Source organism: Glossina fuscipes, unplaced genomic scaffold (assembly GCF_014805625.2).
Source record: "Glossina fuscipes isolate IAEA_lab_2018 unplaced genomic scaffold, Yale_Gfus_2 59, whole genome shotgun sequence".
Taxonomy (NCBI): Eukaryota; Metazoa; Arthropoda; class Insecta; order Diptera; family Glossinidae; genus Glossina; species Glossina fuscipes.
This window is the reverse complement of record NW_023998431.1, coordinates 5,761,782-5,781,440: the sequence shown is the minus strand read 5'-3', so window position 1 is coordinate 5,781,440 and position 19,659 is coordinate 5,761,782. Positions and strand designations below refer to the sequence as shown.

General features: G+C 33.3%; 2 protein-coding genes across 3 annotated transcripts; both read right to left on the bottom strand.

Moving 5' to 3' along the window:
• Positions 1–46: 46 nt before the first annotated feature.
• Positions 47–6,229, bottom strand: LOC119637407. 2 transcript variants are annotated; one of them, XM_038033411.1, is made up of 6 exons: positions 5,854–6,229; positions 1,099–1,374; positions 913–1,029; positions 595–845; positions 363–522; positions 47–294 (listed from the first exon to the last, which is right to left on the bottom strand). In XM_038033411.1, the coding sequence occupies exons 2-6, from the start codon at positions 1,305–1,307 to the stop codon at positions 132–134; spliced, it is 900 nt and encodes a 299-aa protein (XP_037889339.1). In that variant the 5' UTR covers positions 1,308–1,374; positions 5,854–6,229; the 3' UTR covers positions 47–131. The 2 variants fall into 2 exon arrangements, with proteins under 2 accessions (XP_037889339.1, XP_037889340.1); XM_038033412.1 differs by having other exon boundaries at positions 5,900–6,229.
• An 8,250-nt stretch (positions 6,230–14,479) lies between these two features.
• LOC119637455 (amyloid protein-binding protein 2) lies at positions 14,480–19,509 on the bottom strand. Its single transcript, XM_038033473.1, has 8 exons — positions 19,124–19,509; positions 18,148–18,677; positions 17,869–18,096; positions 17,678–17,779; positions 17,104–17,614; positions 16,872–17,037; positions 16,651–16,808; positions 14,480–16,575 (listed from the first exon to the last, which is right to left on the bottom strand). The coding sequence occupies exons 1-8, from the start codon at positions 19,292–19,294 to the stop codon at positions 16,498–16,500; spliced, it is 1,944 nt and encodes a 647-aa protein (XP_037889401.1). The 5' UTR covers positions 19,295–19,509; the 3' UTR covers positions 14,480–16,497.
• Between the last annotated feature and the right edge of the window lie 150 nt (positions 19,510–19,659).

Sequence of the window (19,659 nt, the reverse complement as noted above, 5' to 3'; positions counted from 1 at the left end):
AAACAATTCAATAAATTTCTCATAAATTACACGACGCAACAAATAAAATATAATATTTTTTTTTTTTTATATAAAATGTACAAATAACAAAACAAATAAAATAATAAAATAATGGGCGAAGCAAGTTTGTTTTAGAAGCCTTCCTTGGCCGGCCTATACTGATAACGATTATTGACTCTAGCTAAGCAGGGCACTTGAACCAAATTGAAATATATCGATCCCATTAATTGAGAGGCTGAAGTATTAGTTCTTTTTAAGCAAGAAAACAACATGTCATCGCAAGTGCAATGGGATCTAAAAGAAATATAAATTAATTGACGTGTAATAAAGTAATAAAGTAATAAAAAGAAAACCAAAATCACTTGGTATATAAGGAATCATTTGTCAGGCCGTATTTGCTTTGGTATGCACGTATTTTTAAAGGACACAGATCATGCTGCCGACAGCAACGGTCCATATTAGTTTCGGTGCCTAAATCATTATAAGTATCTGCTATATCACCAGTGCCACACCATTTTGTACCTGTCCCATTGATAACAATACGTAAGCTATTAGATTTCGCTTATCGCTATTGCGTGAAGATTTATAATTTACCTGGTATTATGCCGCTTAATATCGAAAGGGGATTCTTTGGAAATATTATTGTGCCCAAATTGAAAGCTATATTTTCGTTGCCATCATTTGGATTATTAGTCGGTTTTTGGGTCTTTTGACGCGCCGCAAAGATGAGTTTGTCGACACGCTCGCACTGGTTCATCAATTTAATCATTTCATCAAACCTTATTTCTAGAGGACGATTATATTTGGACAAATCTTTTAATAAAACCACTCCTTCCTGATCATTGCTATAACGGAAACATAACCTATCAATTGTAATTATATTTTTTAATGAGAAATAAGTGAACAGCTTACTAGATTTCTATAAGTTCACAGCCCAACAATAGCTTGCGTGCTCCTAACTCAGTTACTGCTATTGTCGTATCATGATAATAAATCATAATTAGAGAATTGTTGGATAAACGCTGACCGCTATATATTGGAAAAGCAATCCATGAAGTCATCTCATTAAAAACAATATTTATCAATTTCGAAACTTACCTGTAAGTTTTCACTTGCCTGGCATTGCGATTTTCAAAGATCTGTTGAGTAAACGAGGTTAACGTAGGGAATCCTTGCAAACTTTGCGGTAGGCTAAACGTCAGTGTTGGTTTTGCCCCGGCAGAGTTGAGAAACCCCGTGACAACAATTGCTAATAAACAAATAAGTTGTATACTGCGCTTCAACCCGCTAACCGAGTACATGTCCATTGAGTTTACATCAAATCACGTGTAAATCTTAAACGATCAATTCACAAATCTCACTTCTCTATGGTGCCTATGAAACAGAAAATGAATATATTCATGGATTTCTGAGTGTAACAAGTATATTAAACATTGATAATGGATAACAGATTAGGCGTATTCGATAAAAAAAAAAACGTATGAAAATGTAAAATAAAAAATAAAAAAACTTTTGATATAAGGCCCCCTCTCGGCTTTTTTCCTCATATCTTCGTAAGCTGTTCGGGTTTCCAAAATGCATTTCCTATGACATTAAGAAAGCAAAACAAGTAGGATAGTAGGATTATTTCCGATCTTAAGCAAATCTTTTATACCGTTATCCAAAACAACACAGAAAAAAGGAAAAGAGTTAAATTTTTATACTCTAGAATATTGGGTGGGCGCAGCTGACTTTTACAACAGATAGACCACAGTTGGACAGATGGGCACAGGCAGGAACAGACGGACAGGCTTACATGCATTTCGGATTTGAATGTGGCCAAAAATTAGCTTGTGTGCGTTGCAAAGGTTTCAAAAAAAAGAACAATGAAATTATGACACACTATTAAATTGAGTGGATGTGGGAAACTTTTTTTTGCATTTATTTGGCGGTACTACAGCATAGCCCATAGAATATGCCTTCAGATTTATCGGCTGTGGTTTATAATAAGTAATGATCAAAAAACACATTTGTGAAGAACAGAGATGTTCTCACTTACGTCGTATTGTAGGTGTGTTCTTCGACTGATCTGACTTATTTTCAATACCAATCTATGTGAAAAAAACTTCTAATGTTTTTGGAGAATGTATACAACAGACAGAATGTATATACAGACGGACATGCTTAAATCGTTTCAGAATTTGATGCTGATCAAGAAAATGTATAATTTATGCCGGGGCGAGGAAGCGGGCTCCGAAGTTTCCTTTGGAGCGTTGCAAACGTGTTGACAAAATGAGTACACTCCTCACCCTTTGTTTATGGGCGTAACAAAAGGAAGGCTTTCTTTTGCAAGTTTCCTCAAGTAGGTTTGGGTTAGACCAGCGACTTTCTTAGCTGAATCGAATAATTTTTCAACAAAAATCACTTCCATTTATTTAGAGACGATAAGGAATCAATCAAATCTAAATAGATGGGGCCAGGAAGGAAAGAGCTGTAAGAAAGATATAGATAGAGCTGTGCATTTTACTTCTGTTGGTAGATGAGAGAGGAGCTGCATAATAACAATCAACTACGGCTCCATTTTCCAACTATTTACTTACATTTGCACACACACAATATATTTATTGATTACTTGGGATAATTATTCAATTTGAATTTTAATTGATTTATTACAAAAGTCATTCCGTTCGCGGCTTAACAAAGGAATGATAAAATTACTGGAATCTTAAACTCGGGAAGTGAGTACTTAGTGACAATATAGTGGCAGCCAATTTCAACTCTAATATATAATATATTCCAATACATACACATATATGCACATGCATATGAGGTTATATACATAACCATGCATCCATTGAAAGGAACACAGGAGAACAAAAACTATTCAGGTCCTATGAAAGTATTCACGTACGACCACATATTCACATAGTCATGCGCGCATATGACGTGGTAGATGCGTGAGAATAATTATTTATTTAATAAAATAAATTAAAAATTTTCCATCTATAATGGGAATTACTTGGGAATGTTAACATATGTGCAAATTCATGAATGACTGTGTTTTATTTATACTTTGGTGTTTTAAGTTTGGTGTTTACTTGAAAATTCATAGTTTGTTTTTATAGCCATCACCGATGGATGAGGAGAACGTCCAGGAAAAGTGTCAGAGCCCAACCCCAATGATTAGACACTTTGGTAAAAATATTGCAAGTTTTCGCACGTATGGAAAATGGATGAAATCGGCCGAAGGATACGCCCACAGTACCACGAAAACAGAGTATAAGTCTGTTTTTCAAAAAGAATAATATATTGGTTGCTTGCTCATCAGTGATAAGCAATGGCACAGAAACCTACAAAAATTTGAACATATATTTTATGGGCTAGGCAGTAGCATCTGAACAAAAATGGTAGAGATTCATCACGCCCACACTGTATTATGGTATATTAAAACTTAATATATATTCAATACCGTTGCAATGCTCAAAGATAGGCTTCAAAAACCTCATAAGGTATATAAAGTCTTGACAGGTCCAACTGTGCAGTATTTGTGGTGAACATTTTGTGGCAAAAAAATTTTAAAATGACTCAAACCGATCGAAGAACATGTCTACAACGCCCACACGTCTATGCAATAAAAACTGTAAATACTTTTGCTTTCCGTGTATTTTACTTACAACAGACTATTTTGAAAATTGAAAAAATCATTATTTTCCTTTGCATCGTTATTTTCATTTTTTTAGCCCTTTTTGGGACAACGGTGATGAGTATATGAGTATATTCGGTCATGACCGAATGTAATTTTCATACTTGTCTTACTTGTTTTCATCTCTTTTTTTCGTTAAACTTCAAACATAATATAATGTTTCCTCTTTTCGATTTGGAAGCGCGTATAACCCTAAATAAAACGCATGCATTATTTATTCAAATAATAATTATGCACTTTTACAAAAAAACAAATACTTGGGTGCGTGAGTTGTTTACGTATCAACTAATTACTTATATAAAGACAACAAAAACGTTAACGGACTTTATCACACAAAGCGAGGTTAAATATCTAAATAGATGTATAAGCATGTGCAAATACATGTGTACATGCATAAGAGTGGTGGCGAAAAATTTTCAATAAGCAGTTAGCCTATAAGCTTGTAGTCCAGTAAATTGAAATATTCACGATACTACTACCTTCGATCTGGCGCTCAACACTTTTTGGCATATGTTCATGTACGCATATATGCGTGATACAAATCCGTTGTTTGCGTATTGTTGGGAAAATTATGATGGAAAGTTAAAATTTTATTAATAACTTTCTGATTTTTGCCGCTGTTTACATAATATTGGAACTGATCAGAGAAGAAACCTCCCTAATAGGAACATTTCTAATGTTTGAACGAATGAAAAATTGTAATCCTAGGCGAGCCTCGAGTGCAAGGTAAACAAGAAAAATACATTCGCTTTAAACTCTCAGCCTGATTATGTTAATAGAAGCATTTTGGCTCTTTTTGTCAGGTGCTGTAGATGTATGTACAAGTGGCTCGATTACAATTTGGAACAAGTCCCAAAACATTAGCATCGAATTACCGAAAACAATTATCGGAAAATGGCCAGAATCTGTTCAAAGAAATACGCAGATGAAGCATTTCGAGCTGCTAACGCAAACGGTAAAATATTATTCTACATCATGGCTTAATTGTCTGATGGCGGCATAAAAATTAAACTGATTTCATATGTGCATTTCATTTATGTTAAACATAGAATAAATTAATTTTGCTTCGAGCAAAGAGTGAATTAATTTTGTATCTAGGCGGAAAATATTCAAATTTCGAAACTAAAAATAGTTATAATGTATTGTCGATGAACGAGAAAATCGTAGATCTTTAGATCGCTTTAAGGCAAGCTTCTCTCAATTTCGAACTGTCTCTTCAACTAAGGGTGTGCAAATCGACCTATATGATTTTCACCTCGAGCAAGTGAATAGATTCCGTAACATATATGATAAAAGGTACACTGCTTTGGCTATTGCAGGCGTAAGAGATCCATTTTCGAACTTGATCTAATGCCGTCAATTCAATTTACATGCGTCATAGAGATTGAAAAATTATTTGACGAACAGATATGGATTGATTAAAGATAAATACGATAGGTCCGCATTTGTAGATATTACAATTAGCGTGATATATTTCGTATAGTTTTGTCCTTCGATGGGTTAGATATAATAATAATTTGTAAGGTAAATTCTATACTTATGTTATAGTGTACATTATATTATTACAAATTATTAATTTTATGTACTATTGGTAATTCTTAATTATTGAATAATTAATATGAACTTTGCGTATATGTTGCATGGTCTTTTCGATCGATTAATTAACGATAATATATAAATGTAATATCTGAACGCTTCGAATCTACAGGTGGTAGGTAATTTCACTTCATTTGAGACTCCCTTTTATAATTATTGCATATATTTATTAATTTTTTTTTTTTTTTTTTTTTTCTTTGAACATTTTCTTTTATATTATACAATTTTATATATGCTTATTTAATAATATGCTTATGCCAAGAAAGATTTTTCGCGTCAAGAAGTCGACGCAATGATCAACGTATCAACGTATTGATCCCATTTTTACTTAATTTTTTGTAGCAAGATTTCCATTTTATGGTCGCGGCCTATTGAAATTGAATCAAAGTATAATAATTTAGAAGAAAAAAAAAAAAAAAAAAAAAATATATATATATATATATATATATATACAAATACAAGTTATAATAAATAATATTAAGCAAAATTTCTAAAAATCCGTTTCGCTTTTCTTTCCTTTGTTTTCAATTGCATATGCACCCGCACTTACTAGTTATAAATTCCAGATTACTTACAAATACTTTTCAAACAAATGTTGCTGAAAAAGCAGCATTGCTTTACCAATAAAACATTCAGAAAACAAATCGAGATTGTATATGCTGCGGTAGTTATTATTTGTCTCAGCGAATTACTGATGTCTTAAGGTATTGAAATATAATTTCACTTTACTTTGAAATATAATTAATTCGCTTTTCACATCAACATACAAGCTTATATATGTTTTTTCTTTTGTTGCTTTTTTGCACACTATGACATACGGCTTCCAAAATCCAAAAATAAATAATCAACCACAGCGGCAAATAAACGTTTACGTGCCCGTCTTGATAAATAATAGTAAAGTTTTCCTTTGGTTTACAAAGCTTAAAACGTGTTCGTTTCGTGGTCAAAACACAACTAACCGCTTGACTTGGTAAAAAAAAAAAGAAGATAAAATGAAATATAACCAAAGAGTAAAGAGATTATATTCAGTTTAAGCCGAATCTCTTCATACCTAACATAGTTATAGTTCTTTTTTCTCTTCTTTTTTTCATTTTATTTGACGAACTCGTAGCCAAAAGCTTTATAATTAATAAGAGCTGCGATCATTACCATTCAATATGCGAAATTAGTCCAAATTTTTCTCAATTAATTTATATTAATTTTATAATATGTGAATACCTAAGTTAAACGTACAAACGATATTTGTAGTTGGGGAACAGAATTGGGTTATTTTATGCGTAATCTTAACAATTTACCCTCGCTTTTCCTTGTTTGTATTAAAAAATATAAAATAGTAGAAAATATTGCTTAGAAAATCGCCACAACGATTAGCAAATACATGTCATTTTCAGTAATTACCAAATTGCAAGTTGTGTAAGAAATGCCATCCAACTCTTCCCCACACATCACTAAATCGCTTTGAACTTGCGTTTCAATCAAGTTCATGTCACATTTATAGGTAATTACCGTTAGTCAATTCTAGACGTTGCAAACAAAGCGTGAAACCTATTAAACCATTTTCCTAGTGATTCATAGCAATGTAGACTGTCCAAACAACACTTTATATAGAAAACACTTTTTCTTTAACGACGCAGGGATTACGAATGCATTTATTTCGACGTAGTTAATTAATACATAATTTTACTAGTTTTGGGAGATCAGATAATGCATTCGGTAGAGAGGTCAAGCCCTCTATACGAGTGTAGCGTTAGTGCAAGAAAAGGCTCTCACCAAAAGTTAAGCATTTGCGAATCACTTTGAAATAATCCTCTCACTCTCACTTCTCACTTCTCACATCTCACTTTTCACTTTCCTCAAATTTCAGAACGACTATGCTATAAAGCATAGATTGTCGATGAAAATTTCATTATTAAAAAATTACTGCTTTCTTTTTAAGATTATTTCAGCATTGTAGTTGCTCTAGGCGTGATGAGTATGATTTTCATATTCTTTCTTTGATGCCATTACCATAATATATAAAAATCCTGAAAGGCTATCTATTATTACTTATTTACTTATTTACATTTGCAGGTGTAATCTTGCTGATGTCTATTCCCTTAAGAACGATCTGATTGGCATCTGCAATTGCAAGACGATTGCGAGATAATCATTTTAATTGCCTTACAATACAATGCGATCTCGCCTATTATCCAATAGACTGTAGGCAAATTAGGAATCGTATTATATTGACGTTATGCCCAAATACTACGTATCTGGTAATTTGTCTAGGATCAACTTTTGAAAATTATTGATAAATTCCAACTTTTTTTTTTTTTTTTTTTTTTTTTTTTTTTTTTTTAATTTCTAACGTACGTATCCACCAAGTACGTAGACAACCTCATGACCGCATACGTTTATATCGGAATTGGAAGAAGAAGAACTCAATATGCGCATAAACATAATAATAAATCAACTTTTACTTAGAAATTATTTTTTATACAAAACAGAAACTATTATTATTATTATTATTATTATTATTATTTACTTATTTTAAAAAAATAAATGCTTGAATTAAAGCAAGATGAGCACTAGCAGCAAATATTATCGGCGCTATTTATCTGTCGGTTCTTATTAACTTGTTCCTTTTTATTCTAACGTACATTACTGTTTTTCCCACCCAATTACAATTAGATTACAAATGCATTTTTTCATATTTTGGTGTATAACTTTCGATCCCATTAAAATACCTTAAAAATAAGTTGAAATCTAAATTTTATTGTTAGGTTTGGACGATTGGGACGGCTTTTGCGCCGAACACGCAGTTTTCAAAACTATATTCAGGGAATCGAAACTTATATACGAAAATTTGAAAAGATTGTCGCTACTCCCCGAAGTTTGTTTTATTTTTTTTATACATTGTGAAAGCGTATGTGACCCAATCACGCCAATCACATCAATCAAATAATTAAGCCCAGAAAATAATGGCAGACAATATATGACATCTGAAATTATCTACCTTTGTGTATACACCATTTTTAAGCTTGATCATCACACAACAACAAACCCGTCAAATTGATTGGTGCTGTAAATGTAGTAAATCTAATCCTATTTCCGTAAGAGGGCGACGATATTTCTTATTTTGTTAATGGGGTTGCAGTTGGAATGTAATTAATTTCGAACACCTTTTCTGGCGGACAAGCTATCTCTGCTGATAATTGTTTTGACGTTAGTTTTCCGAACAAGAGTCGTAAGAGTTGTAAATGTCGCAGTACTTTCTTATGCGATATGATTAAATTGGATTTGCTTTGCGGCATCTATTATTACATAGGCAGAGGGTAGATTGCCACGTTTGGAGTGAAGAGCAGAAAGTGATCTTTTGCTTTGCTTTTTTTTTGCAATAATGTTAACTTTTTGAACTTCTTTGACGCGCTCAGAACTGCTCAACTAAAGAAGAAGTTTCGAGATGATTTTGCCTTTTATAATATGTCATAAATCCTTTTTTCTGTAATCGACAGGCCGGTTTCGGCAACAAAGTTGTTGATTGGTCTCCTTCGTAAAGCCTAAGTAATCGCTATCACGATCACATTTACATTGCGATACGGTTAGCATGATTAAATCAGATAAGTTCTACCATATTTTCAATGAATGAGATTTAAAAATGCAGAATGGTTTTTAGAAAAACGAAATCTGTCTGAGCGGCAAGAGTCTCGATTAGTAACTCAATGATCGTGGGTTCAAATCTCAAGTGCTGTAGAGTTTTGTAATAAAGCCGAAAGCCTTAGATATGCTAGTGCTTTAAGACTTTAGTCTTAGAATTTATTCTCTGTCTAAATTTATAATAATAATAATAATATAGGAAAAAAGAAAGGTAAAAAAAAAAACAAAGAAAATTTTGAAAATTTTTCTGTTTCCCACACCTTTCTCGCTACAATTTAATGCATGGATAAGTTGAACGTCTACGTGGAAACTGCCTCTACAGCGTGAGTCAAGAATTCAATATTGGTTGTGCCGATGATAGTGACATCTAAAAATATTTATAATGCAGTTTAAGGCCACTGTGAATAAATCTTTGGCGCAACAACTCATCTGCTAGCAAAGCGATGGTCGCGATAAGATTTATCAGGTAAAGCATACACTCTGGCTAAGGTTAAGGCGGGTCCAACAAAATTCTAAATAACTTAATCTATGCAGAGTCTTATTGAGAGAATTCTCATTTAAAATCAAAGAAATTCATTGCAATAGAATGATGCCGAGTTGCTGCTATCGTTCCTTTGCTTTCTCGTTTAATTCCATCGGCATGAGCATCATATAAAATATTAAATCTTATAAGAGAAAAATCAGATTGAAAATTTCAATACTTAGGTTGGGACTTGGCAATAGTTTCTGGCTATTCTAACAATTGCAAGAACGGACACGATGAGCAAAATTAAAATTTTCTTGACCAACAAGAAATTTTAATCGGATTTGTTTGTTCAGTTTGAGCTGCATCAGTAAAGATCGCAACATCTTCTGCGAAAATCTCATTTCAATTATCTTAAGAAGCTTCACTTTAAATCGAGCTCGAAATTTTTTTTTACTCTTTAGTCCTTCCCTTTACTTCTGTGTTCAGCCAGACTCGACATTATATTATTTCAAATTATTAAATGTAATCCTTATTTCAAATAGTAAACGCATCGTAATCCGAATACATACATTTTTTCTTTTTTTCTTTATTGGTCCACTTTTTATGCCTTTCTTGCACATTAATTAATTAAGGAGTTAATGGCAGGTGAAAAGGAAAAGAAAAAAGTAAGAGTGCAAAGGGCTAATATTGTTAAATGAAGCATGGTCATACGCAAGCAAGTGTAGCATGCAGTCAGTTAAATGCTAACAAATAAGCTCTTGCTAAATTTAGCATTCATACACTACACTAATTTCCCTCCCATAAAGACTTGAATACGTGCTCAGTTAGCCACGAGTAAAATTTTATTTCATGAACACTTTTATTGTGATACTATTTGGATACTTGAAAGAGTATGTGTGTTTATACCAATAAGTACATGTGCACGTGTATACATGAGAATGTGTAAGTAGATTTCCCAACACTAGGCATCGATAAAATTGTTCTCATTAATGTTGAAATAATTAATAATCACATACAGCATTAGAAATTCTACGACATCTCTTTATATATATCATTTATATTCTATTTCTGAACATTGGCTCAAGTCATATCAACAGAACGAACGAGCAAATTTTCCATTGAATTTTTAAATGATCGCAATGAGCGACCCCGGCAATGGGTTAAAAAATGTACAGTAGATCGGAAATATGATACAAGCTAAGTGGGCCCATTCAAAAAAAGATTTCCTTTAAAATTTCGCGCAATGCAATCAACATGCAACTGTCATTACTGAAATATTTGACGAGTAAAAAATAGACAATTTTCAGATATATTCGCTCTGCATTCGCTGATTGGATGATGAAGAAACTGCGTGAACTGAATCATAGTGTTTTCAAAAACAGTTGTTCCGAGCGATGAGGCCCATTCTCATTTGGCTGAGTGCGTAAGCAACTTTATAACTTTTTCAACTCAAATAAACTATGCACACCCTTTTTTTTTTTAGCATACTACTCAACATACGTGCCTCAACATTCGATGAATGAAACGAGACTAATTTATTCGATTGAGGCGAAAATTTCGCACCTTTTCTGTTCTTGGACGTCGCTCGATGTTTTATGTTAAGCAGTACGGCGATTTGGCTACGATATTTATTTTTTTTCTCACCAATCAATCTATTAAGACAATGTTTTTAGATTGGTTGAGACAATTAAATAGTCTTCCCTAAAAAGAAAACAGCAGCAAAGCGATGGGGGAAAAAAATGTAACTTCTTATAGCATCTCCTACAGATCGCATCATTCGGCATCCGAAGAAGATGACATTGCCCTTTGCAAATATTGATTTGAGTGCAAGTAATAGGCTTATAGCTGGCCACGTTTTTTAAAAGAGCTCAAAAAGTTCTCCCTGAATCTGATTAAAATTTTTGACGTCAATTTAGAATGGCGATGCACAAAAGTAAAAACTCAGCCATTTTTGTCGAGGATTTTCGAAATTGCAATTTTTTTATATATTTGTATAGGATGTAGTCGAAAAGGTGTTCTGTTGGTAATCATTTTCAATGGCGTTCGTTCTTGGGACGAAACAAATGAGCGGATATCAGACGAATAGACAGACAGACAAACCTGAAATATGATTCTAAATCGATTGGTATACTAAATAGTGGGTCTATCTCAAGCCCCTATGGGTGTTTTATGCAGGCCCACAAACTTAATATATCACACACGCAACTTAATATCTCACCATAAGTGAGATAAGGTATAAATATCGTATTGGTGTTAGGTAATATTTTTTGTTTTTTGAAAAAATTTATCAAAATATCCGCGATAAAATCAGGTAAGAAAAAAACGAAAAATCTTGAACTCGTTACTAGAGAATGTTACCATGAAATTGCAGTTGAAAGTTGAAAGCGCTCGAAATACGGTCAAATCGAAAAAAAAAAAATTCGATGAAAGAGCGACAAAATTTGTAAGCAGTGACAAGCTTTAGCAACGACACTGTACCCAACAAGTCGACCAATTCGAATAAAGCTTTTTAGGTATCATTCTGAACATATATTTAAGGTATGGTTTTCATATTTTCAAGCGTCTCTTAGGGTTTAATGTAAAGCTTTTGCCTTCTTCATTTTCGGCAGCATGAGAAAGAGCGAAAACAAGAACTAAGCTCCGAAGTGAATTAAATTCCATTTTCCTATAATTTTGAATTAATCGTAAGCAAAACTCGTACGTGTATCTCTTTAAAGTGTGTGATGATAGCGAAAGATGTAAGTAATTAGGTGAAAACATTTTGAACGACCTGAAAAAAAAAAGAAGTACATGTCTGCGCATGTGCTGCGACTAAAGTTATACGAAAGCTAATTAAAATTGTACGTTAGAGCATTACCGATCGTTTAGTGCACTCTACCTTGGATTATAAACGCAGAATATCGCAACTACAAAAACGGAATGTAAACAAAAAAGAAAAGCAAAAAGTTAAAGTGAAGCAATCAAAACTTGATAAGAGATTTTCAACAGTTAATTTGTATAAATAGTTCAACACACAAGCTAGCAAATGATTTGAGCTGCAAGAAATGCTGTCATTAAATCGGGTTAATCATGAGCATTTTTCCTGTGCAGTGTTTATGTGTTTATGTGTACACCATCACATATTTTCCTGTCACTTATGAAACGAAAGTGATGGCTTTTTATGCCAAGTAGAAAACTATAATGTATTCATTATAACTACTACAGATATGTATGCCACGCGCAAAAATTCATTACGTAAAACCCGGGACGAAGACATATTCTTCAATGGCATACGACTTTCAAGAATTTTAATGAGAATAGGAGAAATCAATATTCAACTATCGATAATCGATTCGAGAAGATTGATATTGAAAATGAATATTTGCGATAAATGCATACATATTCATATCGCTTGAGAAACGAAAATTGCTTCATTAGGATGCAATTTTTAAAAAAGATGTTAGTGCTGAATGAAAATGATTTTCACTTGCATGTGAAAGCATAAAGCAATTTAAAAGAAAGCCAAATGCCCATACTCTCTCCACATATTAAAATGATGATGGTGATGATAATGATGACGGTTATTAACAGTTGAGATCCAGTTTCTTGCGTTTTACACATTACACATTGGACGTTATTGTATACACTATGAAGTGGATTTTATGTGTCACAAAGTAGACTTTCGTATTAAAAAACGGAGTAACCACACACTCCGATATCTGTAACAAGTGTATATATGTACCGGTGCAAAGCTAAGCGATTAAGCCATTGTTGAGACATTGTAAAAAGCAACTATGCGAACACCTCCACTATCCTCACAGAATTTATATAAGTTATATCACACGTCTTCACGTCTACACGTACTTAATGCAGTACCTTATAATATATTTGTTATATGAAGTTATTGTGTCAGGCAAGAATACATTGGTTACGCAATGCCCAACGCATGGGTAAATATGGCGTACTCCAACCACTGGACAATATCCACTTAGGCACGCCCCTTTCAAGTTTATACAAAAACATCCAAATAGGTTAGTTAAAGTAGTAACCCGCATAAAGTAACCTTATTTAGAGTAAAATAGACGCATTGTGATATTATTTTGGTATGGATACGAATGCCTAGATCTTGCTAAGCTCAAGTAAAAAAAAAATTTGAAAATTCAGCTCTTTCACCTTTACTCCATTATAAATTATTGTGATTGTTGATCTGTCAATCAATTTTTAGAATTTCCATATAAAGGAGCAAAGGCAAATCAGATGTGGATCAAAAGACGCCTATCAACTCGGTCTCATCAGATCTCTGCTAACGTCTGCAGAAATTATCATGGGATAGATGACGCCTTGCTATGAGACTAATTTTTGTCTTTGAGAATAACGTCAAGATGTTAGTCAGGCTTCCGCCGATGGCTGGGTAGATACTTTTGATAAGAGCATTAATTTTCCTGTTTAAGTTAAAGAGAAGTGTTGTTGAATTGTGATGACTGACAAGAAATCCCAGGGACAAACACAATCACATAGTGTAAATTAAACGGACAATCAAAACAAGCAGAAAAATCACCTCTATTAGGGACGTCGCATTGCGCTGTGTAATAGACCCTATCAGGTGCTTTTCCAATGTGACGACCATTGATCAGCTATTGCAAAACAAGTCCCGAGAACTTTAGAAATGCTGGACTGGTGAATGCTACCTCATTATTTTATTACGCTTAATAAAGTTGTTAATAAGAAATCTTCAAATTTTCAATATTTCTTAAAATAGTTTTATTTATTTATTCACTTTATTCTTTGTTATTATTGTTCGTTGTATCTCAAGCCTCTCTACATAATCCTAGTCATATCTTTCCAGATTGCGTTCAAAGGCATATGTATATAAATGAAATTTTATATAGAGCTACAAGAACTTATCACTGTCTACATTATGGCACTCGCTAGAGTTAGGCAAAACAAGGCAACACCAAAGCTGTCCACATATTTGATATGTGATATCTCAAACCCATAATAATAAATATGCCTAACAAATAAAAAAATTTTATACTCATCACCGTTATCTTAAAAAAAAAAAAAAAAAAAAAAAAACCAAAACAAGAAAGGAAGAAACTAAATACTCCTATTCTATAATAATATTTCAGAGTGGCTAAATATTTCTATTTTGGGGAATGAAGGTGCAAATTTACATGGCGTTTCTGTTGTAGTTAATGAATAGTAGACAAAAAGTCACAAAGACAAGACGTTTTCAATTTATATTATATTGTGGGCGTAACCTTTTACCGATTTGACCTATGGCCAATATCAGTCTGCGTGCGACTTCAACTTTTATGCATATTAACAAAAAAAAAAATAAAAAAATTTCAATATTCTCTATTGACTAGGCGTGACCGATTTTTTCATTCTTATGCAAGTACTCCAGAGCCGCCTATAGAATATAACCGAAAATCTTTTTATTGTATTTTTCGTGGTTTATAAGCAGCCAGCAAAGAACAACATTTTGTTTATTTTTCAGAAAGGAAGTGATATCGGGCTACGTTGTATTGCGGCACATAGCTGCATTTTTGAGATTAGGAGAATGTTTACAACAGACATTACAAGGCCAACTAGACTTAAGTCGATGTTTTTGAAGCTTTTTTCTAGGTGTCGCAAACGTGCTAACAACCCGTCAACCTTCCCTGATGGGTATAAGAATCAAAGAACTACGATTTTTTCTTATATGAAAACTACCTATACTACTCTTATTACAACACACATACTCACACACATACATATACAAAATGTGGACCCTTGGAACTACATATGTATCAGAACATTGCTTAGAATGTAAAATTTCGATTCAAATCAAATTCAGTTTCATTTCTTGCATGGTTTTATACATATAGACAACGTTGCTTATCTAATTAAAACATTTATCTCAAACTAAATTATTTGTGAACATGTCGTAGATTTAAAGTTTATTTATTAGCAAACCATCAATCTGGAGAAAACGCGTATATTTTTCTTAACTATCCTTAGTAAGAACAATACCATTGAAACGGTTTTTATAACTTAGAAAGCAAAGCCATGAATTAACAGCCAAAATCTTCTAAATTATCTATGCGCAAGGATGTCGAAAAAGCTTACGAACAAAGCCTATTGGATTCTTTGTATTTCTCTGCTACAAAATATATATGCAGCCTACTTTGTTTATATTATTTGTCGGATTAAACTTAAACGTTAGTTGGCCGTAAGTGTTATGTAATGATATATGTTGCATACGTATCGGATTTAAAAATGTCAATCAATCTTCTGTCTAGACAATCGTCGATTTCTAGGAGAAAATCGGAATATTAGTTCTGTTTACAAAACCAATTTTCACAATCAAATTCTTTTTCACAAAAAGGTAAAACAAGAATTATTTAGCGTGATTAATTTACATAGGGACTTATCTTTGAAATTTTTGAGAAATGATAGGTTCCAAATATATCGTAAGTTTTGCTGTATTATAAAGCGTTTGACGCGTATTCCGGTACATTGAACGTAACTGATACAAAGCATGTAGATGGCTAAAATAACAGTAATATATACATGTATGTAAGCATGCAATGGCTATCATAAAAATACCAAAATATAGGTTGGCAATTCTCAGACTTTTACCAATTAATTTTTCCACGATTTGATAAAATTTCATAGGTAAGGTTTCCAGGTTGTAATATATGTTGCATATAGGTTTCGCCTTGCATTGTTGTTAAAAATAGAATTCGAGTCCATTTTGGAAGCAAGTAGTGGAAGGACCAAATAAGCTCACTTCTGGGTTTATATAAAAATCGGGCAATCCGGCAATCACAAGTTGTATATAAAATTACGGTTTTTGAGTAGTGTGCATACGCATAGATTTAGATAATATCGGTATATAACGTAAAAAATATTGTATATGTGGGCATATACATATACAAAAATTGAATTTCTTGATTGACTAACAAAAATAATTATTATTTAAACTATATGTGCTTATTTATTATATTTTATGTTCTCTCCATGATAATCTTGTTAATGCATGGTGGGTATGAACGGCACGACGCTTATAATACACATTCAACGAATATTTATATTTCTATGTGTATATAATATAATTTTACAGAATAACACCACAACACAACAACAATTTCAGTTAGGATTGGGCATTGAAAAACTGCCACTTAATTTCTTCTAGGGAACATTCTTCACTGATTGCAGGGTAAATCGATTTCTGAAATTTCAAAAATCAATGTCATTCTGAACCTTTAATTTGCTTACAAATTTTTGTGAGCAAGTGATTTCTTACATTCATTGTTAAATTTTGGCTGCGCAGTATTTGCCAATTCTCTAAGATGTGTGCGTACATTAAGTATTTTTCATATTCCCTTAGAGTTTCATATACGTGACACAAGCCCAAGTAGTCATACTCTAAACCGGAATACGAACTTCCAAACACACGCAAACCTATAAAAGTAAAAGTAACTGCAGTTGATTGAAATGTTCGATATTTGACTTCCACAAATTTACTGATTTGTATGCTACGTAGATAGAGTTCTTCGGCTTCGCGATACTTTTTCATTTGATAATTGTACAAAGAAGCCAAGTGGCCGATAGACAACCCCACTTCATAATCATAAGGCCCAAGAAGGTCAGTTTTTATTTCAATCGCTTTTTGATGCATACGCTCAGCTTCCTAAAAAGCAAGAAGAATTAATCTGACTTAATGAATTTATGCAAATTTTGTGGTGAAAATACTCGCCTCAAATCTGTTCATGGTTTGATAAAGACGGCCTAAATTACCATACAGTTTAGCTGTTTGTACATTTACTTCACCGAATACTTCAAGTGATAACTGTAATGCAAACTTATGCAGATCTTCAGATTGCTTCAGTAAGCCCTCGTCGTCAGCACCTTCTGCCATTTTATTTAAAGCGATTTCTTCTAAAAGCAAAGCTTTTACACGTTTTGCTGAAGCCAATCTCAAATGGTCACTGGGTACCAAGTCCTGCATGATGTCGACAGCTTTTTCCACGTGATCGCGAGCACAGGTAAAATTACCGGTACTGTATTCATGCACGTAATATGCGTACGAGAGATCTTCATGAGCAAGGGCCACATGAAAATTGCGATTCCCGAATATATATCGCTTGATATCCAGGGCTTCAATGTATACATTGACGCTCTGATAGGCACAATCAACATTCAATAGAAAGAAGCCATAATCCAGTAGAGTGTCCGCGTATTTTTGATGCTTAGAGCCGAAAACGTTCCTATTAATGCAAAACAAAATTGTGAGCATAGACAACACCAAAATTTGCGGTTACTACTCTTACTTTGCTCTTTGCTTAGCCTGACAAATCAACATATTGGCTCGTTGAAAATCTCTCTTTACTACACATGCCTTTGCAGCTTGCCGCAAAACATCTATTGTTATTCTAAGAAAAATATGAAAAGAGAAAAAACAAAAAAAAAAAAAACATCTATCGCAAAACATTAATATTCTGAATATCCAGGAAATAAGCACCTCTCCGGCGTACTCTCTTCAAGATTCTGTATGGCCATCGCACTCCACATATGACTGTAATCGTATTCATTACGAGCAAAATACATCTCCGAAAACTGAGTGTAGGTGTTAGCCAGTAAGGGCTTGGGTATGCTTTCTGCCGCTATATCTGTCAGTAGATTTGTTAATTTATTAAAAGTACGTTCGGCAGATTTGAAATTACTTAAAGCAGCTTCAGAGTGTAAAAGTCTGTAAATTTAAATAAAATTAGTTAAGCTCATGCGCGTAAACAATAATTACCTTTGCAAGCAATCTACTTGGATAATTTTCAATTTAGGATCAAGTTCTATAGTTTTAAGTTTTAAACTGACACAGGAAAGGATTTCAATGCTCTGCGATAGCCAGCCAGCTTCAGAAAGAAACGAGCCCAGACGCAAGCCAAAGTCTATAACATCCACACCATTTTGTTTGTCGTCATCGAAAGCTGTGGAGTCGGCCTGCCGCAGTAAATCATCGTCACATTGATTATACTTGCGGTCTCCCCACTTGTTGCTATTAAAACTGGAACACGCCGTAACCAAAGCTAGTTTTGCCTTAGCTAAAGTCGCTAATTTAGATGCTGTTTTCAAAGTATGCCTTTCTTTTTGTTTAAAGCGTAATGTGAAATTTTGTTGTAATTGTGTCGCTAATGGCTTGCCTTTACCCATTAATGTAGCCAAGCAGCAAAATAATTTCTGCCGAGAGGGATCAAAGCGTAACAAACGCTCAAATATTTCTAGGTCTGCTAATTGTTCGAACAACATGTCCTTTAAATCATCTCGATGAGACATCTGAAAGACATAAGGCGTCAATAAAAAAAAGAATTGTCTACTTTATATCTAATATATAGAAATTGTAATGTACAACAAATGGAAGAATTTGCGAATTCATGGGCTATGATTTCTTATTCTTTTATCAGCATTTAAGAGGCTAGTAATCTAAATCGCTGTTCAATGACACTCAAACCAGCACATATACAAAAATTCATGAGTGAACGAAATAAGCACAGCTACAAACAAAGACTGCTTTGAACGCTAGCTTACAATAAAATAAACAACTTCGATAAAACAGTATATACTCTGCAGCCAACAAATAGCATCCGCATATGGATCGTTTATAGGCAATTCTGTTTCAGTGCTTATTGACATAAGTCCCCACCCTTTTATTCGCTGCAGATACTAAAAATTTTCCATGGTCTATCCAAGGAGAAGAATATATTTTGTCTGCTTTTACTTACCATTACATAGATGTCAATAAGTACTCCCGGAGGTAAATATCGTAAATACTGGACACGACTTAGATTGCATTGATTATAATTTAGGTTTGTCACAAAACAACATAAGCATCTGCCATACAAAGTTTCCCGATTTCCTGACCTAGCAGAAGTCAGTTGCGCCATTGTCGCCATTGTCCCAAAAGTAATGGAACACAATACTGTTTACACTTTCGATTTTGCTTATAAACGTTTTTCACTCTTTTTTAAACAAAACAATTTTTTTTAAAAAATCTTCCTCTACACTTGATACGGTATAGCGAACATATTTCCATTAAAACACAAAATTGAAGATCCTGTATAAACAATAGTTGTTCGGACAATTTCTGGTTAGACTAATAAAACAAAGAAATGATTACTTTTTTTCAATGTTGCCAACAGCACGTATTCACTTTCAGCTTTTAGATAAAATTAGGCCAAAAAAGGGAATGACGGTTGTTATTGTTTTAAGCAATGGGCTTACTTAATTTATGGCAAGGAAAGGAACTGAGACTAATTTT